The sequence below is a fragment of the Ictalurus punctatus genome, chromosome 27, assembly GCF_001660625.3.
Source record: "Ictalurus punctatus breed USDA103 chromosome 27, Coco_2.0, whole genome shotgun sequence".
Classification (NCBI taxonomy): domain Eukaryota; kingdom Metazoa; phylum Chordata; class Actinopteri; order Siluriformes; family Ictaluridae; genus Ictalurus; species Ictalurus punctatus.
The window spans coordinates 6,689,291-6,716,630 of record NC_030442.2 but is presented as its reverse complement, the minus strand read 5'-3'; the positions used below and the strand labels follow the sequence as shown (position 1 = coordinate 6,716,630).

General features: G+C 39.9%; 1 protein-coding gene across 4 annotated transcripts in view; it reads right to left on the bottom strand.

The window, feature by feature from the left end:
• The window catches only part of cdh31 (cadherin 31), an 84,425-nt gene extending 59,644 nt beyond the window's left edge, over positions 1–24,781 (bottom strand). Inside the window, exons 1-19 of one of the 4 annotated variants that reach the window (XM_053676627.1) lie at positions 24,549–24,781; positions 23,631–23,745; positions 22,089–22,342; positions 19,455–19,592; positions 19,216–19,371; positions 18,933–19,080; positions 18,567–18,739; positions 16,918–17,046; positions 14,852–14,929; positions 13,822–13,977; positions 13,505–13,649; positions 13,231–13,403; positions 13,043–13,153; positions 10,187–10,246; positions 8,025–8,102; positions 6,997–7,152; positions 6,679–6,823; positions 6,405–6,577; positions 6,217–6,327 (exon numbers count right to left, since the gene is read on the bottom strand). In XM_053676627.1, the coding sequence (XP_053532602.1) occupies positions 6,217–6,327; positions 6,405–6,577; positions 6,679–6,823; positions 6,997–7,152; positions 8,025–8,102; positions 10,187–10,246; positions 13,043–13,153; positions 13,231–13,403; positions 13,505–13,649; positions 13,822–13,977; positions 14,852–14,929; positions 16,918–17,046; positions 18,567–18,739; positions 18,933–19,080; positions 19,216–19,371; positions 19,455–19,592; positions 22,089–22,342; positions 23,631–23,745; positions 24,549–24,599 (2,550 nt within the window). In that variant the 5' untranslated portion in view covers positions 24,600–24,781. The remainder of the gene's footprint in view (positions 1–6,216; positions 6,328–6,404; positions 6,578–6,678; positions 6,824–6,996; positions 7,153–8,024; positions 8,103–10,186; positions 10,247–13,042; positions 13,154–13,230; positions 13,404–13,504; positions 13,650–13,821; positions 13,978–14,851; positions 14,930–16,917; positions 17,047–18,566; positions 18,740–18,932; positions 19,081–19,215; positions 19,372–19,454; positions 19,593–22,088; positions 22,343–23,630; positions 23,746–24,548) is intronic. The other 3 variants (XM_053676625.1, XM_053676626.1, XM_053676628.1) reach the window with 3 other exon arrangements.
• Between the last annotated feature and the right edge of the window lie 2,559 nt (positions 24,782–27,340).

The window sequence follows — 27,340 nt, the reverse complement described above, 5'->3', positions numbered from 1 at the left end:
AAAAGTAGTAGACACAGAGTGTTTATTTTTTGTCTATATTGCTCATTTCATTCAGTGCTTTAACGTCTATAAATCCTGCAGAGATGTTACGTATGAGATTTGTAATGTAAATCACGCTGGATTTTACTTACTATTGTTATAAAACTTAAAGGCAGTCATTTTTCCTGGTTTAAAAGACTGCATTCTACTGCAGACAATCTAAATGGAGAAACATAATTTTAAAAATGATTGTCAACTTAACAACTTGTGCTCATAATTATGGTAATTTAGTACATAACACTTAAATTCCTTTTAAATAATGTGAAAATAAAGTGCGTTTGTGTGCGTCATATTTTTGTTTGGATGTGGGATACACATGGCCGTACCAGGTATGGTCACGATTTGGATGTGAACCAGATTTAACAAAACTATATATATTTTTATGTCCTACCACAGAGAGTTTCATATTGTATGTGAAAAGATGTACCACGTGTGCGCAACGTGTGGGGCGGAAAAACACAAATGGCAGCACCATGTATGGTCACGAATGGATGTGATCCAGATTTAACATAACTATTCATATTTTTATGATCATGACCTTTGATCTAGATATAGAGAGTTAGAATGTGTATCTTTTTGACCTTTGACCTATACCTGTCAAAACTACGGTTACAATATATACCAACTATTTCTCTCTTGCAGGTTCAGGAGGTGCTTCAAATAAAACAAAACCATCCAGAGAAGCTTTGCTTCACAGGCAAGACATTTCTAATTTCTGAATATTTTTAATGCAACACACAAAATAGCTATTATATCAAATCATATTTCCACAGACAGGAAGAAAAGATGACATTCGTAAGTTTTGTTTCCTGCATTGTTTTTATTTTGTTATAAGCAGTATAAAGAAGCAAAATAATTGGTATGGTATTACTAGTTTTTGCAATAACTATTCTTTACTATATTTGCACAATTTGGCGTCATGCAATTCATGCGAGATAGATAACACCGTGTTTGGCAGTTGATTCAAACAGACTTTTTGTCCAAGCACAATCTCTTGAAATTCTCGCATCACACTATGCAATTCTGTATGCCTGTGCGGTATCCTATTCTACATTGACACTGCAGCAGTGGAAATGTGGTATAGTACATCTTGATATTTGTTTGGTTATGAGCAATATGTTCTTTATCAATATACTACCTACATGCCAATAATGTCAGTGAAAAAATAGGTCTTAGTTTATTGGTCCTTGCTGTCTCACAGATCATTGTGACAGGGATGTGGATATTTGCAAAGATTAGCACAAGCAGTAATGTTGAAATCTTGTCTTCTCCTGAAGAACGCTTTTTATCCTGAAAAAACAAAAATATATTACAAATAGAAATGAGCCATCATTATAGTTGGAAGATACGGTTGAGTGATGCTGGTAAACAGATTTTTTTTGCCTCAGTACCTCAGCAAGTCATATTTAAAAGGAAATAATGACTTTCAAGTGAAAGAAGAATTTCAGTTCGAATGTTAGGTTGTTTTATACATGAAGTATATATATAGCATATAGAACTCATTCCTTTCTGTCAGCTGAAAAATATCCTTCTTGTGTCACTGATCTGCTACATGGTGAAGCACCAATCATCAGTAACAAGCAGCACTGGCAAATGTTTCCCAAATTTCATTCTTTCAGCTTCATTGGTTGTGATGCTTGTTTAGTACTTGTGTTGAGAGCCAACAGCAACAGACTCCAGGTGCAAACGCCACATCTAAACTTATCTCTAGATCCTTTGTTAGCTCCAATTTGCATGAACTAAATATGCAATGAAAAACAGCCAGACAACAGAAACAACTGAGCAGCTGTTGCATGTGTGCTTGACAATGCATTTGCAATGCTCAGAATTTCCTGTATATTAAGACTTTTAACTTGTTTTGCTAACATTACATTTAATTCACCAGATTTGTGCTACAAGACTAATGCATATAGCTAAAGAAAATCAGCCAGCTCACCTATAGATGGTCCACTTGTAAAAGATATAGAAGATTTACAGCTTACACATGGCCTTACAGATAGCAAATTTGGCTTCATAAGGGGATGCAAGCCACTTCCCCTATTGCTGGGGATTCCAAACTGGCCAAACAGATACAATATATGGCCAAAAGTATGTGGACACCCGACCATCACACCCATATGTGGGCTATAAGTTGAAAGCACACAATTGTCTAGAATGTCTTTGCATGCTGAAACTTTAAGATTTCCATCCATCCATCCATCTTCTATACCACTTTATCCTTTTCAGGGTCATGGGGGAACCTGGAGCCTATCCCAGGAAGCATTGGACACAAGGCGGGGTACACCCTGGACAGGGTGCCAATCCATCGCAGGGCACAATCACGGGCACGATCACATACACACTCGCACACCCATTCATACACTACGGACACTTTGGACACGCCAATCAGCCTACCACGCATGTCTTTGGACTGGCGGAGGAAACCCCTGGGGAAAACATGCAAACTCCGCGCGTACACACAGTGTCATGGTGGGAACCGAACCCCCGACCTTGGAGGTGTGAGGCGAACGTGCTAACCACTAAACCACCGTGCGCCCGCTTTAAGATTTCCTTTCACTGGAACTAAAAGGCCCAGACATGTTCCAGCATGACTGTGCACCTGTCCACAAAACGAGCACCGTGAAGACATTGTTTGCCAAGGTTAGTATGGAAGAACTCGAGTGGCTTTCACAGAGCCCGCACCTCAACCCCACTGGATACCTTTGCAATAAAAATGGAATGGAATGCCAACTGTGTGCCAGGCCATGAAAACAAGTGTGTGCAAAGAAATTTCCATGGCCATGTTTCAAAATCTAGTGGAAAGCCTTCCGAAAATAGTGGAAGTTGCTATAACGGAAAAAGGGGGCCAACTTTGGACTGGGATGTTCAAAAATCACATATGGGCATGATGGTCAGGTGTCCACATTCTTTTGGCCATATAGTGTATAAGATATAACAACATCCTCAGTCCTCTCATCTGTTGACATACTCATTATAGCAGAATTAGGGAATTGGTTACAACTATTTGGAAAAGTAGGGGAAGAAAACCTAGTCCTCTTACTGACTCACTATTCTGTTTATGCCCATGTTTGATCATCCCAAGTTGCTAGAAATTCTTACTGAACTACTGACAATCCCACAAAGTAGTAGGCCAACACCACATTACATGCTTTTATATGGGAATCTTACTGGCTTTGGGAAGATCTGGAAAGAAAACAACATGGGTTCCCACTATCTGCAGTTGAAATGGATACTAATTTAATTTAAGTTAATTTCCCACACTATTACAGTATTCTTTGATTGTCAGGGCATGGAGATGGCAGGCTGGTCCCCAAAATGTATATATCTGTATATCTGTTCTATAACCAACAAGGTTCACCCCATCACTATCTCCAGAACTGAGGTACTGTTCAGCTGCCTGGTTCCACACCTCAGCACCCCTGCATTTATCCTCTAGCAGTTAAAGACACAGCAGCTATTGAGAAATACATAGCAGAGACCCTTTTTCATGTCGCCATCTCTGATAAGATTGTCTATGTTGAAAAGAAAGATGGAAGTCTTAGACAAAGCATTACCAATGTAGTGACAATCAGTGGAAGATGAGTACATAATTTTTTATGTTTATAACAAGGAATTGTGTATCTTTGCAGTTCATTCCCAGTCCTCCATCTTCCCAGAGCACAAACTAGTAATAATTCATCATTTTTTTTCTTTTTTTGGGCCATGTATTGTCATGGTAGAGCAGGTAGAGAATTACTGAGCTGTGTGTTTCTTCGATTTGCTCTGTCTGAACTATTTTTCTGTGTTTTAAGTTACAATCTCAGTTTTATTATCGGTACTGATTTGCATATGTATTGATACTGTATGAGCCACTCACTTTGAGCCAGCATATATGTACATACCATGCACTTTCTAATGATCATTTCAGTTCAGTCCTGCCTTCCCAGGTATTCACAAATATTTATGGATTTACATTTGGTATGAAAAGAAATCGGCCTTACCAAAGTTTTCTTAAACCGTTACAGAAATAACAGCCTTTCCTCTAGTTTGGAGGCCATTCCCCTGCATATCTGCTGCCTGAATCTCCAAGGTGTACTCAGGGTATTTCTGAAAGAAATGGTAATTACAACTGAAATCTCTTCTCCACAACTTGAGTGAGAAACCTTGTTTCTGACCTCACCTCTCTGTCAAGTCCTTCAGACTTCACGTGAATCACTCCACTGATGGGGTTGATCTCAAACATATTTGGCTGTGGCAGTGCAGGATCCTGACTGATGATTGAGTATCTGATCTCTCCGTTTTCAGTCTTAGGATCATCTGTATCAGTTGCTGAGATGGTCATGAACTCAAATCCTTTAGCAAGAGGGTAATAAAGATTGTGAAGCATTTCACAGACTGGAATACATAAAGATATTAGCTTTATCAACACAGTATTGATCTATTGATACTGTAGCTACCGATTTTTGAATCTTCTGGTACACTGCCACTAAATAGATCCTGGGTGAAGACAGGCTTATTATCATTCTGGTCAATCACGCAGATGATGATGATTTCAGTAGGATCCTCATTTATACCTTCACCAATTGCATGGGATTGGAGCTAGTTAGAACAAAAATAAAAATGGTAAATGTCTAGACAATGCCTTATATGTCTGAATTTTTTTCTAGACAATATCTGGAAGTTCCCTAGTGATTTAAAAAATGAAGTTAACTCCAATGTTTCCTTACAAACAATTTAAGAAAATACAGTACTGTGCAAAAGTCTTAGACACACTGTTTTTTTTAAATACAGATTTTGTCTTAGATGTGTATTTGATGTATTTTGCACTATTGAATCACTGTTTGTATTTCAGTAAAGAAAGTAACATTGTCTAACAGATTAAAAAAAAACACACACACACAATGACAGCTGTCAGGGATTACCCACAAAAACAGAAACAAAAACAAACTGTGCAGATTCTCCAAGATGCTTAGCCCAATTTACCAGCCATTTTTGTTATAAAACTGAATGAATTGTACCTGAGAATACTGATGCTCCTCATGTGCCTAAGCCTTTGTACAATATTGTACATCAAGACAGATACAGACCAACCTTTCTAATGTTTATGTGGCTGCAACAACAAAGACAAGTTTTTAAAACTTCCTCTTACCACATACTCGTGTTTTGTCTCTCTGTCTAAAGGCTTTGTTACAAACAGCCAACCACTATCTTTATCTATGATGAAGAGTCCCACTGGAGGCTTGTCTGCTCCTTCACCAGTGATGCTGTACACAATTTTAGTTTGCTTAGCATGACTGGACTTAATCTGAAAACAAGGGGAACAGTTTAACTTAAATATAAGATACATATGGAAGTTTATTGGCTTTAGTCTAAGATCAACAACACACCTGTGTTAATTGTATAGGGAAAGGCCCTCTGGCATTCTCTGGGAAGCAGATAGGATGAATCACGCATATCCCAGGGGATAGACTCTTTTAGGAAAAACAAAATTAAATAGCATTCATGTATGAGTCAGTAAAATGTGCTTGTTTCAATTTGTATTTTAACGAAATCAGGTACCTTTTCAGAATTAACAAGCTAGACCTCCCCACTGTATCATTAAGGCTATAATATTGTCTTCTACTGACATACTTATTAATGCAGTTAATTAACGCTATGCCTACACCTTAATTGACCCCAAGCCTTAACAACAGTAACCAAAATAAAACTGGTTTGTTCGACCCCCCCCCCCCCCCGCACTTCATGCTTAGCATTTTTAGAATTACAGATAGCAAAACATGAAATAGCATGTGGAGTTAACATCTGGCATGACCAAAAATGTTTAACAAATTGTCTTATATTTTAGGTTAATCAAAGTAGCCATCCATTGCTGTTGATATGGTCCACTTGGCATTCTTTCAGTTTTACATAAACTAGGTACATCAGCAAAACTAATATTCTCCTGTAGAACAGCGTAATTGTACAAAGGAGATTATGTTCGATGGTAATGGTAATGTTTCTGTTGTTGAAGAAGATCCTTCATATCTGGCCAAGAAACTACTTGCCAGAGACACAACCACGAGTATGTAAATGTAAAATATTCACTGCACTGCAAGGTACATGTGTTATTTGAAAAACAAATAATTAATGAATAATTATTAGGTTTATATGAAGACTTTTGATTTATATGAAAACTCTGCAGACTGTTAACTGGCTTACCGGGGACTCGTCATTGCGGTCTGTTACAGTAATAGTAGCTTTTCCTGTGACTCGGAGACCGAATCCCTGCATATCTGATGCTTGAATCTCCAGAGTGTATTCAGGATATTTCTGAAAGAGATGATTGTATTTTCTCTTTTCATTCTAAATCAACTCAATAATTGTAAAAAAATGATTTGTGTACTCACCTCTCTGTCCAGTCCATCAGCATTCACTCGAATCACTCCACTGACAGGGTTGATCTCAAATATGTTTGGATGTGGCTCTGCTGGAATCTGACTGACGATGGAGTACCTGATATCAGCGTTGTCAGTGTTCGGATTGTCGGCATCAGTGGCTGTGATGGTCAAGAACTCATATCCTTTAGGGAGAGGGTAATGCAGATTGTGAAACCTTGTGATTGCACGTAGAGTGGGATAGAGAATCAATGTGTTTTCTACATTAAATTATTGATATAGCAACCTATTTTTGAAGCTTCTGGTACGCTGCCAATGAATGGATTTTGGGTGAAGACAGGACTGTTATCATTCTGGTCCAGCACTTCGACTATAACCTTAATGGCAGGTTTTTTAATGTCATCAGTAACAGAATGAGCATGGACTTGCAGCTGGAGTTAACAGAAAAATAGAAACATTGGTAAATTACTAAAACCTGAACCAATATTCTATTGTGAGAGTAGGATTTCTCTTGGGTTTTACACAACTGATAGTAGATTCTACTGTTTGCTAACAAACACTTCAAATCAGATATCAGCAAAAAAGAGACTGAAAAAAGTCTCACCTCATATTTATCTTTTATTTCTCTGTCTAGAGGCCGTGACACGTAGAGCACACCCGTGTTTCTGTCTATTGTGAAAAGTCCCACCGGAGGCCGGTCTGATCCTTCACCAGTGATGCTGTACACCAGCTTTGTTTCTTTGGCATAACTGGATTTAATCTGGGTTCAAGATGAGACAATTTATGTAATATATAAAATGTTGAAGATTTTAAGCAGTTTCAAATATTCCATTCCTATTCACTGAAAGACACACCACCTACCATTATGTTCACCACACACAGACACAGTAGCCATTATTATAATTAAAAGCGAAATATAAAGCACATACACATGGTATTAGTTGCAAGTGGATGTAGCTAGCATATTTTTGGTATTTTCATGAACATCAGCATAACCGATATTCTCCTGTAGTAGAGCATAATTGTACAAAGAAGATAACCCCATTCATAATCCCAGCAGTCACAATTTTTACCAAATTTTTTTTTGGATGGTGTTGGTTGTAGCAAGTATATAAAAGGTGCATGCAGCAAGTATATTAAACCAGCCAATCTCCCACATAATGGCATAATTGTAACAAGGGGTTAGGTTAGAATTAATACATTATCAAGGCGTTCTGCAAAACATCCAATCACATCAGTTCCTCTCATTCTCTTAAAAATCCAGTGTGTACCATGAGCTCAGAGCAGTGACATTTTATAATTATATAAAATATATTATTTCTATTGATATAAATTTCATGATACCAATTGATTATTGGTAAAAAATAATCAGTTGCCTGACATACACAAAAATATGTTTTGAGAGAATTTACATGTTCAAGCAGTGTAAAATATTAAAGTCCTATGTTATATTTCTTGGAAATGTAAACGTCCACAAAACATATGTGTCATGTCAATCAGTATTATCTGATTCATAATTTGTGTTTGCCACTGGTTTTGTTCAGAAAGTAGAATCCAGAGATGTGTCTGAACTTTTGACAGGTGTTTAATAGGGAAGATTTTCAGCTTAAGTCAGAGATCAGTTGCACATACCTGCGCTATCATCAAAGGAAAAGGCCCTTTGGCATTTTCAGTGATTCGGATTGGAGGAATCACCCACTCCACCTCCGTCTACATTAAATGAAAACAAATAATAGTGATTCAGGAGCGGACCTATGATATGTTTCATTTAATATTCCTCCACTCTAGTTTTGTACACCACTCACAAATAAAATTCTGAAGAGATATAAACAACTGATCAAATATACTGGAATTAGTCTTCTCTTCTCCTGTAGGAGACCCACGAGGCGATCTCATCCCCAGAGTTTCAGCCTGAGACCCACGAAGTTGTCTCATTTCCAGAACTCTAGCATAAAGTCAAGTTCCTGTCCGAGGTCGAAGAGGCGACCTCTCAAGCCAAGTTCCTGTCCGAGGTCGAAGAGGCGACCTTCCATGCCATGTTCCAGTCTGAGATCGACGTTGTGACCTTCCACACCAAGTTCCAGTCTGAAACTAACACCACGACCAACCGGGCTCTGCTCACGCATGAAACTCGACGTCACGACCAACCAGGTTCTGCTCATGGCTGAAGTCGATGTCATGACCAAACAGGCTCTGTTCACACCTGAAGCTGACGTCAGGACCAATCAAGTTCTGATCACACCCGGGTCTGCTGACACAACCAACCAAGTTCTGCTCACGCCAGAGTCTGCTGACAAGGACAACCAAGTTTTGGTCACGTCAAAGTCTGCTGACACAGACCACCAGGTTCTGCTCATGCCTGAGTCTGCTGACATGGACAACCGGGTTCTGCTCACGCCCGAGTCTGCTGACACAACCAACCAAGTTCTGCTCACGCCCGAGTATGGTGACAAGGACGACCAAGTTTTGCTCACGCCAAAGTCTGCTGACACGGACAACCAAGTTCTACTCATGCCTGAAGTAGCCATCATGACTAACCAAGTTCTCCTCATGCTCAAGACTGATGACACAGCCAACCAGCCCTGCGTACATCTGAGTCTGCTGACACAGCCAACTGATTTCAGCCTGCAACGTCGATGGAGAACAACGCTCAGACTCTCTGCGTGACTGAGGACACCACTCAGCATCCCTATACAGCTGAGGATGCCACTCAGCCACCCGGTTCTACTGAGGAAGTTTCTCTGCCTCCCGTTGCAGCCAAGAACTCCGTTTTGCTTCCCTACTCTGCTGTGGATACCACTACGTCAAGGTTCTATGCCACTACATCCTTCCTGCTCAGCTGAGGACGTCGCTCCGCCTTCCTGCGCCACTAAGGACGTCGCTCTGACTTCTTGCTCCGCTGAGGACGCCGGTCAGTCTCACGGTTCAGATAAGGACATTTTGCCCAATAGGGCCAGGACTGCCGGGGGGGGGGGGGGGGGGGGGGGGGGGGTGTCGGGGAGTGTATTCTGGCGCTTCGGGAGGAGCGCCCTGGCGGGGCGGGGGGGTTCTGTCACGATTTCCCCTTGAGTCAGCGCTGCAGTATTACAGCGTGCTCGGAAAACCGAAGCGCAAGCTCGTAGTGTGAGTCCTTAGCGAGCGCACGCTTTTTCGGTCTTCATGACATTGACTTTGTTTACTTTGGACAAATGCTTTTGTTATGGTTATGTATTGTCTCCGCCCCGTTTTTGTAACTGGTTCTTTTCCAAATATGTGTCGTCATTGTTTTCAACTGTCCTGTGTTTAACCCATGATTACGTTTGTTATATAAACCCCTCGTGTCTCTTAGCACTTTGCGTAGTATTGAGTTTCTCTCATTACCAAGCGGTTGTTCCATAGTTCTCGTTCTCGATTCCTGTTTACTGACTTTGTTTCTCGTTTTGGTGTTTTGCCTTGCAAACACAAATGGGCATAAACAGGGCATAAACCTTGCCCTGTTTATGCCCGTTTGCTGATTACATGACCTTTTACATGTTTTTGGACCATGCTTTGGATTACTGTTTTGGATTTGTCTGTTTGCCTCTCTCGCTCTAATAAACATCTTTAACTGCACTTGCATTTTTCCTAACCTCCATTTCGTGACGGTCATAATGAACAATTTGGAGCAAAGATTCATTTTAAAAGCAATAATTTACTGCAAACCATGGATTAATTTAAATTAAAACCATAACCATTAATTGCCTTACCAAGTTTTTCAGAAATTGAGGGGCATTGTCATTGCTGTCTGTTACAGTAATTATAGCTTTTCCACTTACTGGGCGGCCTTCCCCCTGCAAGTCTGCTGCTTGAATCTCCAAAGTATATTCAGGATTTGCCTTGAAAAAGAACAAAACATTTTATGAATTTAAAACCACTTTCAACATCAATTGTGTGTTTCACATGTAAAAATGTGTTCATCCAAATTCATTTAGATGCCATGAATGTAATACATTTACAGTTTACATCTACCCCAACAGTTTATATAAACAGTTTACATGCATGTTTTACTCCGAACCAAATTTATGTGAACACAGCAAGTAGCAATTTAAATTAACATTACCTTATTAGAAAGCATACTGTCATAATTTAAAAGTAGCTAGGGTTCAAAACTTACTTTGAATGAGCCTCATTTATCAATCTGTTACTAAAGATGTGTACAAATATTTGTGGAAACCAGAGCAGACTAAAAACAATTTAAAAGTAACAGCACCTGAAAATGTTAAAGCCACATTACAGAAAAGGTGATTTAGCTGCAAATTAATTAAGGTAAAAAAGAAAATGGCTAAACATGAAAACAGCAAAAAACATATCTGTATCCAGATAATCCAAACACATGACATATGAAAGCTGCTATGTGCATTTATTTATTTATTTGACTCATAGGGTTTCGTGATTTCTTGACCAGAAATCTCTCCAAGAACAATGCACCCTGAAGCAGTGTTGGAAAAGTGTTATAAGGAAGAAGCCAATGATGACACATAGCACATTAGGAAGTACACTGCATAGGCTCATTGCATCCGGAATGTTTCACAGCGCTTCACTTTTTCCACATTTTGTTGTTATTGGCTTATTCCAATGTGGATTAAATTCATTATTTTCCTCAAAATTCTACAAACACCACCCCATAATGACAATGTGAAAGAAGTTTGTTTGAAATCTTTGCAAATTTACTTAAAAAAAAAAAAAAAAAAAAAAAAAGCACATGTACATGAATATTCACAGGCTTTGCTCAATACTTTGTTGAAGCACCTTTGGCACCAATTACAGCCTCAAGTCTTTTTGAGTATGATGCTACAAGGTTGGCACACCTATTTTTGGCAGTTTCTCCCATTCCTCTTTGCAGGACCTCTCAAGCTCCAACAGGTTGGATGGGGAGCGTCGGTGCACAGCCATTTTCAGATCTCTCCAGAGACGTTCAATCAGGTTAAAGTCTGGGTTCTGGCTGGGCCACTCAAGGACATTCACAGAGTTGTCCTGTAGCCACTCCTTTGGCTGTGTGCTTAGGGTCGTTGTCCTGTTGGAAGATGAATCTTTGCCCCAGTCTGAGGTCCAGAGCACTCTGGAGCAGGTTTTCATCAAGAATGTCTCTGTACATTGCTGCATTCATCTTTCTCTTGATCCTGACTAGTCTCCCAGTTCCTGCCGCTGAAAAACATCCCCACAGCATGATGCTGCCTCCACCATGCTTCACTGTAGGGATGGTATTGGCCAGGTGATGACTAGTGCCTGGTTTCCTCCAGACATGATGCTTGCCATTCAGGCCAAAGAGTACAATCTTTGTCTTGGTCTAAGAGACCTTCAGGTGCCTTTTGGTGCCAAACTCCAGGCGGGCTGTCATGTGCCTTTTACCTAGGAGTGGCTTCCGTTTGGCCACTCTACCATTCAGGCCTGATTGGTGGAGTGCTGCAGAGATGGTTGTTCTTCTGGAAGGTTCTCCTCTCTCCACAGAGACAAGCTGGAGCTCTGTCAGGGTTTTTGGTCACCTCCCTGACTAAGGCCCTTCTCCCCGATCGCTCAGTTTGGCCGGGCGGCCAGCTCTAGGAAGAGTGCTGCTGGTTCCAAACTTCTTCCATTTACGGATGACGGAGGCCACTGTGCTCACTGGGACCTTCAATGCTACAGAAATATTTCTGTACCCTTCCCCAGATCAGTGCTTCGATGCAGTCCTGTCTCGGAGGTCTACAGACAATTCCTTGGACTTCATGGTTTGGTTTGTGCTCCGACATGCATTGTTAACTGTGGGACCTTATATAGACAGGTGTGTGCCTTTCAAATCATTTGCTGATTGCATGACTTTTTACATGTTTTTGGACCATGCTTTGGATTTGTCTGTTTGCCTCTCTCGCTCTAATAAACATCTTTAACTGCACTTGCATTTTTCCTAACCTCCATTTCATCAAGCCCCCCCACCCCCCACCCCACCCCACGTACTTCATGCTTAGCATTTTTAGAATTATAGATAGTAAAACATGAAATAGCATGTGGAGTTAACATCTGGCATGACCAAAAATGTTTAACAAATTGTCTTATATTTTAGGTTAATCAAAGTAGCCATCCATTGCTGTTGATTTGGTCCACTTGGCATTCTTTCAGTTTTACATAAACTAGGTACTCAGAATCCTCTCCCAGCTGTATTCAAGTGGTTCCCAGATGGTTTTACTTTTACTTAACATTCCAAATTATCCCAAACCACTTTTAATAAATTTATGGACAGTTGAGGCCAGGATATTTTATGCAACTTCATACCTGGTTTAGAAAGAACTATAGTCATTATTATAATAAGAAGGGAAATATAAAGCAGATACACATGGTGTTAGTTGCAAGTGGTGGTACTGCGCATATTTCTGGTGTTTTCAGTTACATCAGCAAAACCAATATTCTCCTGTAGAACAGCGTAATTGTACAAAGGAGATTATGTTTGATGGTAATGGTAATGTTTCTGTTGTTGAAGATCCTTCATATCTGGCCAAGAAACTACTTGCCAGAGACAACCACGAGTATGTAAATGTAAAATATTCACTGCACTGCAAGGTACATGTGTTATTTGAAAAACAAATAATTAATGAATAATTATTAGGTTTATATGAAGACTTGATTTATATGAAAACTCTGCAGACTGTTAACTGGCTTACCGGGGACTTGTCACTGCTGTCTGTTACAGTAATAGTAGCTTTTCCTGTGACTCGGAGACCGAATCCCTGCATATCTGATGCTTGAATCTCCAGAGTGTATTCAGGATATTTCTGAAAGAGATGATCGTATTTTCTCTTTTCATTCTAAATCAACTCAATAATTGTAAAAACTTGATTTGTGTACTCACCTCTCTGTCCAGTCCATCAGCATTCACTCGAATCACTCCACTGACAGGGTTGATCTCAAATATGTTTGGATGTGGCTCTGCTGGAATCTGACTGATGATGGAGTACCTGATATCAGCGTTGTCAGTGTTCGGATTGTCGGCATCAGTGGCTGTGATGGTCAAGAACTCATATCCTTTAGGGAGAGGGTAATGCAGATTGTGAAACCTTGTGATTGCACGTAGAGTGGGATAGAGAATCAATGTGTTTTCTACATTAAATTATTGATATAGCAACCTATTTTTGAAGCTTCTGGTACGCTGCCAATGAATGGATTTTGGGTGAAGACAGGACTGTTATCATTCTGGTCCAGCACTTCGACTATAACCTTAATGGCAGGTTCTTTAATGTCATCAGTAACAGAATGAGCATGGACTTGCAGCTGGAGTTAACAGAAAAATAGAAACATGGTAAATTACTAAAACCTGAACCAATAATCTATTGTGAGAGCAGGATTTCTCTTGGGTTTTACACAACTGATAGTAGATTCTACTGTTTGCTAACAAACACTTCAAATCAGATATCAGCAAAAAAGAGACTGAAAAAAGTCTCACCTCATATTTATCTTTTATTTCTCTGTCTAGAGGCCGTGACACGTAGAGCACACCCGTGTTTCTGTCTATTGTGAAAAGTCCCACCGGAGGCCGGTCTGATCCTTCACCAGTGATGCTGTACACCAGCTTTGTTTCTTTGGCATAACTGGATTTAATCTGGGTTCAAGATGAGACAATTTATGTAATATATAAAATGTTGAAGATTTTAAGCAGTTTCAAATATTCCATTCCTATTCACTGAAAGACACACCACCTACCATTATGTTCACCACACACAGACACAGTAGCCATTATTATAATTAAAAGCGAAATATAAAGCACACATACACATGGTATTAGTTGCAAGTGGAAGTAGCTAGCATATTTTTGGTATTTTCATGAACATCAGCATAACCGATATTCTCCTGTAGTAGAGCATAATTGTACAAAGAAGATAACCCCATTCATAATCCCAGCAGTCACAATTTTTACCAAATTTTTTTTTGGATGGTGTTAGTTGTAGCAAGTTTATAAAAGGTGCATGCAGCAAGTATATTAAACCAGCCAATCTCCCACATAATGGCATAATTGTAACAAGGGGTTAGGTTAGAATTAATACATTATCAAGGCGTACTGCAAAACATCCAATCACATCAGTTCCTCTCATTCTCTTAAAAATCCAGTGTGTACCATGAGCTCAGAGCAGTGACATTTTATAACAATATAAAATATATTATTTCTATTTATATAAATTTCATGATACCAATTGATTATTGTTAAAATATGATCAGTTGCCTGACATACACAAAAATATGTTTTCAGAGAATTTACATGTTCAAGCAGTGTAAGATATTAAAGTCCTATGTTATATTCCTTGTAAATGTAAACATCCACAAAACATATGTGTCATGTCAATCAGTATTATCTGATTCATAATTTGTGTTTGCCACTGGTTTTGTTCAGAAAGTAGAATCCAGAGATGTGTCTGAACTTTTGACAGGTATTTAATAGGGAAGATTTTCAGATTAAGTCAGAGATCAGTTGCACATACCTGCGCTATCACCAAAGGAAAAGGCCCTTTGGCATTTTCAGTGATTCGGATTGGAGGAATCACCCACTCCACCTCCGTCTACATTAAATGAAAACAAATAATAGTGATTCAGGAGCGGACCTATGATATGTTTCATTTAATATTCCTCCACTCTAGTTTTGTACACCACTCACAAATAAAATTCTGAAGAGATATAAACAACTGATCAAATATACTGGAATTAGTCTTCTCTTCTCCTGTAGGAGACCCACGAGGCGATCTCATCCCCAGAGTTTCAGCCTGAGACCCACGAAGTTGTCTCATCTCCAGAACTCTAGCATAAAGTCAAGTTCCTGTCCGAGGTCGAAGAGGCGACCTCTCAAGCCAAGTTCCTGTCCGAGGTCGAAGAGGCGACCTCTCAAGCCAAGTTCCTGTCCGCGGTCGAAGAGGCGACCTTCCATGCCATGTTCCAGTCTGAGATCGACGTTGTGACCTTCCACACCAAGTTCCAGTCTGAAACTAACACCACGACCAACCGGGCTCTGCTCACGCATGAAACTCGACGTCACGACCAACCAGGTTCTGCTCACGGCTGAAGTCGATGTCATGACCAATCAGGCTCTGTTCACACCTGAAGCTGACGTCAGGACCAACCAAGTTCTGATCACACCCGGGTCTGCTGACACAACCAACCAAGTTCTGCTCACGCCAGAGTCTGCTGACACAGACCACCAGGTTCTGCTCATGCCCGAGTCTGCTGACATGGACAACCGGGTTCTGCTCACACCCGAGTCTGCTGACACAACCAACCAAGTTCTGCTCACGCCCGAGTATGGTGACAAGGACGACCAAGTTTTGCTCACGCCAAAGTCTGCTGACACGGACAACCAAGTTCTACTCATGCCTGAAGTAGCCATCATGACTAACCAAGTTCTCCTCATGCTCAAGACTGATGACACAGCCAACCAGCCCTGCGTACATCTGAGTCTGCTGACACAGCCAACTGATTTCAGCCTGCAACGTCGATGGAGAACAACGCTCAGACTCTTTGCGTGACTGAGGACGCCACTCAGCATCCCTATACAGCTGAGGATGCCACTCAGCCACCCGGTTCTACTGAGGAAGTTTCTCTGCCTCCCGTTGCAGCCAAGAACTCCGTTTTGCTTCCCTACTCTGCTGTGGATACCACTACGTCAAGGTTCTATGCCACTACATCCTTCCTGCTCAGCTGAGGACGTCGCTCCGCCTTCCTGCGCCACTAAGGACGTCGTTCTGACTTCTTGCTCCGCTGAGGACGCCGGTCAGTCTCCCGGTTCAGATAAGGACATTTTGCCCAATAGGGCCAGGACTGCCAGGGGAGGGGAGTGTATTCTGGCGCTTCGGAAGGAGCGCCCTGGCGGGGCGGGGGGGTTCTGTCACGATTTCCCCTTGAGTCAGCGCTGCAGTATTACAGCGTGCTCGGAAAACCGAAGCGCAAGCTCGTAGTGTGAGTCCTTAGCGAGCGCACGCTTTTTCGGTCTTCATGACATTGACTTTGTTTACTTTGGACAAATGCTTTTGTTATGGTTATGTATTGTCTCCGCCCCGTTTTTGTAACTGGTTCTTTTCCAAATATGTGTCGTCATTGTTTTCAACTGTCCTGTGTTTAACCCATGATTACGTTTGTTATATAAACCCCTCGTGTCTCTTAGCACTTTGCGTAGTATTGAGTTTCTCTCATTACCAAGCGGTTGTTCCATAGTTCTCGTTCTCGATTCCTGTTTACTGACTTTGTTTCTCGTTTTGTGTTTTGCCTTGCAAACACAAACGGGCATAAACAGGGCATAAACCTTGCCCTGTTTATGCCCGTTTGCTGATTACATGACCTTTTACATGTTTTTGGACCATGCTTTGGATTACTGTTTTGGATTTGTCTGTTTGCCTCTCTCGCTCTAATAAACATCTTTAACTGCACTTGCATTTTTCCTAACCTCCATTTCGTGACGGTCATAATGAACAATTTGGAGCAAAGATTCATTTTAAAAGCAATAATTTACTGCAAACCATGGATTAATTTAAATTAAAACCATACCCATTAATTGCCTTACCAAGTTTTTTAGAAATTGAGGTGCATTGTTGTAGCTGTCTGTTACAGTAATAATAGCTATTCCGCTTACTGGGCGGCCTTCCCCCTGCATGTCTGCTGCTTGAATCTCCAAAGTATATTCAGGATTTGCCTTGAAAAAGAACAAAACATTTTATGAATTTAAAACCACTTTCAACATCAATTGTGTGTTTCACATGTAAAAATGTGTTCATCCAAATTCATTTAGATGCCATGATTGTAATACATTTACAGTTTACATCTACCCCAACAGTTTATATAAACAGTTTACATGCATGTTTTACTCCGAACCAAATTTATGTGAACACAGCAAGTAGCAATTTATATTAACATTACCTTATTAGAAAGCATACTGTCATAATTTAAAAGTAGCTAGGGTTCAAAACTTACTTTGAATGAGCCTCATTTATCAATCTGTTACTAAAGATGTGTACAAATATTTGTGGAAACCAGAGCAGACTAAAAACAATTTAAAAGTAACAGCACCTGAAAATGTTAAAGCCACATTACAGAAAAGGTGATTTAGCTGCAAATTAATTAAGGTAAAAAAGAAAATGGCTAAACATGAAAACAGCAAAAAACATATCTGTATCCAGATGATCCAAACACATGACATATGAAAGCTGCTATGTGCATTTATTTATTTATTTGACTCATAGGGTTTCGTGATTTCTTGACCAGAAATCTCTCCGAGAACAATGCACCCTGAAGCAGTGTTGGAAAAGTGTTATAAGGAAGAAGCCAATGATGACACATGGCACATTAGGAAGTACACTGCATAGGCTCATTGCAGCTTGAGACATAATGCATCCGGAAAGTATTCACAGCGCTTCACTTTTTCAAATCATGTCCAATCAACTGAATTTACCACAGGTGGACTCCAATAAAGTTGTAGAAACATCTCATGGATGATCAGTGGAAACAGGATGCACCTGAGCTCAATTTGGAGTGTCATGGAAAAGGCTGTGAATACTTATGTACATGTGTTTTTTTTGTTTTTTATTTTTAATAAATTTGCAAAGATTTCAAACAAACTTCTTTCATGTTGTCATTATGGGGTATTGTTTCTAGAATTTTGAAGAAAATAATGAATTTAATCCATTTTGGAATAAGGCTGTAACATAACAAAATGTGGAAAAAGCGAAGCACTGTGAATACTTTCCAGATGCACTGTAACATATCAGTCATTTGCTAAAAACATTGCACAAAATGTCATAGCAAACAACAAACGAATTAATCTGTTCCTATTCCTCTTCATAAATGAGGCCCATAAATAAAGAAAAGCCAGGAACAATTTGTATCTCTCATCTTTATGCAAAATTATTGGATCCCTATTCCATGCGCCATCCAACCTTACTATTATTTTAAAACCTTTTAAAATGTTAAAAATTTATCAAATCAAAAGCACTTTGTTATTTTGGTCAACATGCACAGAATTCCAACAAAAACAGTGTAAATAAAAGTTTACGTTATTTAGTAATAAATTAGTATTGGTAGAATTAGTATTCTATTTAACTGAATATTTAATAGATTATCCATCTTGTTTGATCAGACATAAATTTCTACCAGCCAGACTAGTGACAATTACTGGATGTAAATGCAGCTAGTGAGAAATCTGATTTGTGCGCTCACCTCTCTGTCCAGGCCATCAGCATTCACTCGAATCGCTCCAGTGATCGGGCTGATCGCAAACATGTTTGGACTTGGATTTGTTGGAATCTGACTGATGATGGAGTACCTGACATCAGCGTTGTAGGTGTCTGGATCGTCTGCATCAGTGGCAGTGACTGTCATGAACTCGAATCCTTCAATGAGAGAGTAATAAGACATGAAATTTTGAACACTGTGATTAAGAGCAATAGTAAACTATATGGTCCAAACTATGTGGACACCTGACCATGACACCCATGTGAGTGTTGAGCATTATTTTCCAAAAGCATAGCATTACTATGGATGGATACTATGGATAGGATTATAAAGGCTTTAATAAAAAGTTACCTATTTTTGAAGCTTCTGGTACACTCCCGATGAATGGATTTTGGGTGAAGATAGGATGGTTATCATTCTGGTCCGTCACTACGACTATAAATTCCATGGGAGGTTCTTCAATGGTCGGATCAGTAGGTGATTTAGCAAGGGCTTGCAGCTGGAGTTCACAGAAAAACAACATGGTAAATTACTAAAACCAATATTCTTGTGTGGAAGCATCTGTTGTCATCCATCTGAAGCAGTTATTTGCCAAACACTTCAAAGATATAGCCAAAGTGAAAAAAAGTCTCACCTCATATTTATCTTTTTCTTCCCTGTCTAGAGGCCTTGACACATAAAGCTCTCCAGTGGTTTTGTCTACTGTGAAAAGTCCCAATGGAGGCTGGTTTGCTCCTTCACCACTGATACTGTACACCATCCTTGTTTCTTTGGCATAACTGGACTTAATCTGGGCACAAGATGTGACAACTTGATATCAAATAAAAGATGCACATGGAAGATTCTGTGCATCTATAAATCAGCTCTACATACCTGCACCACCTTAAAGGGGAAAGGGCCTTTTGAATTCTCTGCGATTGAGATTGGAGGAATCACCCACTCTCTTTTTCTCCTCCGTAACCCACCTGATTTTGGAAACTCCAGAACTAAGAGAGCTGAGGGGGATTCAGTCTATATAAAGCAAATCAACAAAAGAACATAGCACACTATTCAGTAACATGCCTCCAATTTGTAGTTGCTCCAAAGGCCCACTGTCTATAGCAAGGTAGACTGCACAAATGAGTGTTAAAAATATTAGCTTTAACATCTCAGAAAAGCATTAACTACTCATCCAGCTGTAACTGTAACACCAGCATTAATGAACTTTTTTAAAGGAGAAACTGTTCTTGGATAAGACCAGTTAGCAATACACCTTCAGTAGATATAAAAGATATACACACACTTAAAATTGCAGGTTTTTTTGAGGTAACAAAAATTAAGAAATGCAGATATATCCTGATTTTTCTCCACCTATGGAAGCCCAAAGCGGCCATGCATTATTAATTTTTTTCTTTCTCGTGATCTCGACATAATTTTTCTGTGTACGTGACATCCATCGTCCCGAAGTCAATGGGCTTTTTGAGTGGGTTTTTGGTTAAATGCCTGAAATAAGGTTTGTGGTTAACACAAGCTCAAGATATTTTCATGTTTTATTCTTCAACATAAAATACATCAGCAATATCCAACTCAGGATTTTGTTAAGATTTTACGTGTCTTGAAAAGTGCGGTTGCTTACAAGTGGCTAAATGGGACTACAGAGGTTATCGGGATATTAAACGTCATCACGCCGAACAGAAAAAACACATCTCCTAAAGCCTTGTTGTGTTTATACTCACGTTCTTGGAAATTATTCCAACTCAAACTTTCCAACTTGTAGATTTATCAATTTATATTATTTTCCAATGGTAGTGTTTTTAAAATAAAGAGTAAAGAGCTGTCGGAAGCTTAGTGATGGTGACGTTGAAGTCATGCGACCGTGGTGTAGTTCGTTTATAGCCCAACGTTAGCTTTTTATTTCTGGCGATTGTATTTAGGCTTTAAAATTCATGAAAGTTGTGTTCATTTGTGAATATTATATTGCTGAACAAAATGTGTAAGAATGATAAACTTTTGTTAGTCACAGAGATTATTTTCTGCAATAATCCAAAAGCCTATGGAAATGCAAAAAAAGCAAATGGAAAATTGGTTCTTTGTGGAGGGAACCAGGATGATGCTAATTCAAGGTTGGCCTACAAAAATACGTCATCCCTGCAGTACTGACGACTTCCACATTAGTGTCCGACACTAGGTGAAGGTGACACTCCTCTCTCTTAATGCCGAGATAAAGTCCATCTCTACAGCGGCCAATTATTACATTTATGATGGCGAAGAAGCCAACGTGCATGTAACACCAGTCCCATTCACCAGGTGCGAGATTTTCTCAGGATAACGTCATGAGAAAACAGTTTTTGTTATGTCAAAATCAGAAGAAAATGAAGTTGAGATCAAGAGAAAACAACAAAGAAAAAAGAATAACACATGGCCATTTAGGGCTTCCGTATTAATGTGATAAAGCAACCGATAAAATTCAGCTTTCAGCATGAAAGTGACCCAAACACAAATCCAAGTGAACAAAAGAATGGGTTCAGAAAAAGATGAACATTTTCACTTGATGATGGTTGTGCACAGAAGAGCACCTCACAGTTTCACAGAGCTGAAGAATTCTGCAAGGAAGAGTTCAATAAAATTGTTTAGTCATCATAAATTGGTAGACTCGTATCAAAAAATACAGAGTGCTGTATTACAAGAAAAAGGTGCTTTAACAAAGTTAAAGAGTGTGCACTGCAGCTAAAATATGCAGTTCGGGCAACACAAATAAAGAAGTGTTAGAAACTGTAGAACAATTAGTTCTGGTTCATTAATTTGATTGGACATGCATACATTCTAACAGAGTCGATATTTAGTATAACAGCACAGGTACATTTCTATGGTTTGAATCACTCTTGTTCATGTCCACCACAAAAATATCCAGTTCTAGCATTAGTGTGCTACATTACTACACTTACTACAGGCGGTCAGTCAGTCTGTGCGCTGCATGACAACACAACACTATCCAGCTGTGGCTTCTTCTTTTGAACCATTTATCAGGACAGAGCAAAAATAAACAAAATATTTTGTCATATTGTGTCTGAATGTTACTCAATCTTACTTTTTTGTTTAGAAACAGAGTTTGAATAGAACTGTTGCATAAAAGCAATATCACACATGCAATCGTGTTCATGTCAGGACATTGCTTAAATAGCAGCTATACGAAACTTTCCTACTTACTACGATATCTGGCCAAAAGACAATGAACTTATGCTCCTGAACTCGTACTCCCCCTCTCTGTATGAATCCGCCACTGTGTTAGCAAAAGTAAATATTGCTAAGACATCTGAGTATTGTGATTTCTATTTGCCATATGGCTCACCCATGAAGGCAAGTAAGCAAGTCCTCCTGACTATACACACCAGGTGAGAATCAAGTGAAGAAAAAAATAAATAAATCTGTTCACAGCTTTACAGTTCTTCAAAATACATAGTACATACACTTCAATAGAGAAAGTTCTGCAGTTTGTCCAGCAGAGGTCAGACTAGTTAAGAGGTGTACCTGCACAGGCTCAACTGCCCAATCTTCTTCCTGCTGCCCATGATGGTGGCCGACCCGGCCCTGATGTTCCACTCTCACAAATGCAGTGTGTTTCTTTCCCCTGGAGTCCCAAGCATGGACCGAGAACATCTTATGGCCATCATGAAGAGTGACCGGTGTCTTCAGGTCCACGGTGCCATCAGAGTTTACATGAAACCTCGCATCAGCAGAGTCAAAGGTGGTCTGTGTTCTTCCACCACAGTCATTGAAAACAACTGAACAGGAAACAGGAATTAATAGAATGAACAATTGCATTATTATTATTTTTTTTTAAAGAACATTTTAGTTCAAAGTGCAGAAGAATTCTAAAACCTTTGGTCACTCACTTTGTCTGAAACACTGATTACACAAATTACAGTCAAACTTTAAATCTGTAGTTATGAACTTTTAGTTGGACATTAAACAGATCCGCTAAGAAACCAACTAAAAGTGTAAAGACAAATTCTATGGACCAACATGCACAGCACACACATAAACTTTGTCTGGACCTCAGTAAAACAAAACCATAGGATAACATTTTGCATAAAACATACAACAGGATTTGATAGGGAATCCACAGGGTCATAAAAAACCAGCAAGGTAGATGACTCCACATCAAGTGTTATGAGCTATTAGAAAGGACTGTAATTAAGATGTGTTGAGCTAAATCAATGGCAAAGCATAAGTAAATTTCCATCAGGCAGGCAACTTAGCAAGACACACGCATGTGGGTGGGATGGAAGGTTTCTACAGGTTTATGATCTGCTACGCCTATGAGCACAGACTTGAGCTTGACTCTGAATCAGCCACACACACATTAACACACACAAAGGCCAAAATGAAGCAGAACACTGCAGAAGCACTTGATCCATTCTAATACAAATCAAGTAGCACCTCGAAGGAGATGTTAAAAGCACACCATTTTCAGGTAATTACGGAAAGGACCATTCTTATTCAAGCTGAACATGAGGAATGAGCTGCTGGGTGTTTAAACACAATACAAAATGAAACCAGAAGAACAGAATGCAGACATATAAGCAGCTGTAGTTTACCAAGCAAGGCTACAGTCCTTATCAAACAAAGCAGCTCAGAGTTTCAGGAACTCAAGGTAACAATACAGAGTCACTATAGTACATTTATCTAAAATTGAGTGGCCTTCAGTTACTGAGATCAAACACACACCCTACAAAGACTCTACAAGAGATACTCAATTAAAACGGTCTGATTCTCTAATCATTTTGATCAGAAATAAAGCACGTCCGGGTGTGAAAACTGTAGTAATGCAAACCAAGTTGAATAAGGAATTAAACCAGATGTTAAATATTTAGCGGAATTATCTGAAGCACCTCAAATGGAAGTTAATAATAAAGACCAAAGTAAAATAGATGCAGCTCAAATGTAGCTCCTAAACATATAATAACTTAGAAAAACAATTACAAACTAAATATAATCCAAAACCAATCTTTTTTTAGCTTTACTTTTTTCTTTTCTGAAAAAAGTGAAGGTGTGGTAATGTTGTCTAACCTGTGCCGATCCTTGAGCCCTTGTGCAGGTGTTCTCTGTGAACTCTGAGGAGGAAAAGATCAGAAGCAAAGCCAGGGGAACATGGCGTCGACTCCACAGATCCACCGCAAAGGACCTTAGTAAGGAACAAAGATTGGGTTTGTTTCGCTTAAAGCTTTTTAAAAGCGAAGTGAGTTAAATAGGTGCTTTTATGCGTTAGAAGAGAAAACGAGGTGGTACACCGGAGTATAGAGATAATTAGTTTGCGGTTTGAAATTCAGACTTATTTCGGCTGTAAATGTGAATCCACTACTGCAGACATGTAAACATGTCTCTCATGATTTGTGAAGTCACGTGACGCGCGTTTATTCTACTGCGATTATTTATTTCTATAACGCGTACAACTCAAAACGTTAATCAGGTAGAAGACTGAAACTACGAGGCTTTCATCTTCACCAGTTTAATGTGTGAATTTCTTCACAGCAAAGTTTTTGCCCGTCAAACTTATTAAGGTGAGTCGGGAAGGTAAACAAACAAACAAACAAACAAAAAACACGGTCTTCGGGTTTAACTGCTGTTTCCAATAAACTCGCAGTCTGAGCTCATGTTCTTGTTTTAGCCAGAGCCTGACTTGTGAAAACTTTCAAAAACACATTTGGTCGCATTTGATCTGGTCTTACAGCTCTATCCCCATGACACTGTGTAATAATAACATGCAGGCTGTGTCCGTGGATAACGGTCCATGCCATAAGATAAACAAGATTATCGCAAACTATTACGATAAGTGAAAAGTCCCGCTTTCCCCCCGACCTTCTTGAAGAAAAAAAAAAAAAACCCGACATGTTCATTAAAAACAAAACAAAAACAAGTGGAAATAGCTAATGCATGACAGCAACAGAAAAAAAAAACACAGAAAAGAAAAGATATATCTAGTCCTACCTGCAGTAAAACAAACACAACTCCCAGCCCTTTATCCCATTTAGGCTCCATTTGATGCCGAATAATAATACTAATAATAAACAAAATAAAATCCTTTTAATTTGAGAGACTAAAGCGCGCTGCCACTGGGTGAAGATTTTAAACTTGATGAAATTAGTTTCTTCTTATTTTCAGATTCAGAAGTTTTCTTGGCATGTTTTCAGTTTCAGTTTGTTGGTGGTTGGAAGACCAGCTTTTGGTGCATTACCGCCTCCAACTGAACTGGAGTGTGGAGTATTCATGGAAATAATAAAATAATAGTAATACTACTACTACTAATGCTTATTATTATTATTATTATTATTATTATTATTATTATTATTATTAGTAGTAGTAGTAGTAGTAGTAGTACAGTAAGTAACTAAAAAGAATACCTATATTCTTGACTTAACTTTCATGGGTTTTTTCTCAGGATTTTTTTAGCCAGAAGATTTTCTAGTGACATGAAATTAATTTCCATTTCAACTTTGCCTCTAATACTTGCCTTCCATAAATTAGATGCTGTACAGTGTAGAAGGATGTGTTTCTAGAACTGCTTCTAGTTTATTGTATTTACTGCAGACATTTACTGTAGGATGTTTATTATTTATATGTAAATTGGCATTTAACTCTGTGTGTCCAGTACAGATTCTGGTAATTACTGCTTCTTCCCTTCTTCTTGATACTGAAGTCAAATCTCCTGTTCTTACATTTTTCTGAGTCTTAAAGTCACCTCTCTTTCTCATAGATTCTGCCAGATGTTATTTACCACTTTACAAATACAAGTCTTGGCTTCTGATTTATTCATATTGATGGTGATCTCTACATTACTGCCTATAAGTGAGTTATTTGCCATCATTGCCCTCCAAACCTACATGCGCAGGAGTAACTGAATGTGTATGCAAGGCTTTGGAAACATCCATGGAACTGTGGGCAATGGCACGGTTTGACTGTAGTTCCTACGGTCCAGTTCCATTGACTTGGCTAGTCTAGTCCCTATCCACCCCAGACTCCGGCTATTGCTTCAATTATGCCCCCAGCACTCAGACACAGACTTGGTAGGGTGTAAATCCTTGTGCCCTTTTAATGTTACCCAGTACACATGGACAATTGTTGATGTCTCACTGTTAATGGTATTTCACTCATCTCCACTCACAGAGCTGCTTCAGGAGATGTTTTGAAAGCTCCACAACATAGTCTAAGTGCCTGAGTCTGCACTGCATAAATTTTCTTAAGAAGTGTTTCACATGCTGAACTGTAAGCCATGCAACCATAATCTATTGCGGTATAGATTATATATAATAGATGTTTTTGAGTGAGTTGCAACTCACATCCCACACATCCTCCCAGGCATCTCATGACATTCAGGACTTTCTTGCATTTCTTCTTAGAATTTCTCCAGATGTTAATTTTTCATTCAGCCATACTCATGCTATAATTCATTTTCAGATTGCCCTAGAGATAGCTCTTTTAATTTCAAATAGTGTCATATCTCAACCCGGCCAGGACTCAGTTTCCCAAGAAGCAACACTCACCTCCCATGCACGCATGCGCTCACCACCCCGGAGTTATAATCTCCCACACCTGTCACTAATCACACACACACTCTCTCAACTAGTATTTAGAGAGTCATTCGCCAAATGTTCATTGCGAAGTATACGTTCAGTAGACTTGTTCTCTGCGTTTCCAAGCCTTTCACATTCATTTACTATCTTTGTTATCTCGACCTCTTTTACCGTTTACGACTACGCTTTCTACCTGTCCCCTTGTGCTTTGTTTGTCCACTCGCCTGACCCTTGCTTGTTTTATGACTACGTCTTTGGAACTACCCTTTACTATGCACCCGCTTCTGCTTCTGTGCCAACTCTGGTTCGTGACAGAATACTTCGCCCCCCAATGGAAGCAGCGGGGGATCCAAGTTGGCCACAAGCCATCGAGGGACATGGTCGGATTATCAGCAACCACGACCAAAGTCTAGCCAACCTGACTGAGCAGGTAGCTAGGCTAACTCAAGCCACGCCATTTGCTGCGGCGGCGACAACGCGTTTACCTCCCACACCGGCACCGGAGAAGTATGACAGAGATCCGGAACGCTGCCGGGGTTTCCTCCTACAATGCTCCCTGTTCTTCTCAACCTACCCAGACATGACGGAGAATCGTAAGATCATCCATTTCATGGAACTTTTGACCGGGAAAGCTCTCCTCTGGGCCACCGCGGAATGGGAACAGGGAGGAAACGTCAGAAACACGTATGATCAACTGACAGCACGATTCCGTACAGTCTTTGATAACTTGCCAGACAACAGAGAGACTGGTGAGGAATTATTGTCCCTGAAGCAAGGATCACGCTGCATGGCTGATTACGCCCTCGAGTTTCGCACTGTAGCAGCAAGAAGTGGATGGATTCAACCCGCTCTCAAAACTGTCTTTCGCCAGGGATTAAATGCTGACATCGTGACCGAACTGGCATGTCGCGATGATCAAATAACACTCGACTCGCTGATTGATTTAGCAATTCTCCTGGATCATCTACTACGAGGCCGTCGCCCCATACGCAGCGAGGTGGAAGTACCAGTGTAGGAGTCTCCCGTGGAACCCATGCAGCTGGGTCAGACACGGGTTAGCATGCAGGAGAGAGAACGAAGGCGCCATGAACATCGCTGTTTTTATTGCGGCGAGGAAAAGCACTTCGTGCAACAATGCCCACTCAAGCAATGCCCCGCCCGACAGGACAACGCAACTGCTAAGCAACAGCAGTCAGGGGTGAGTTTGGA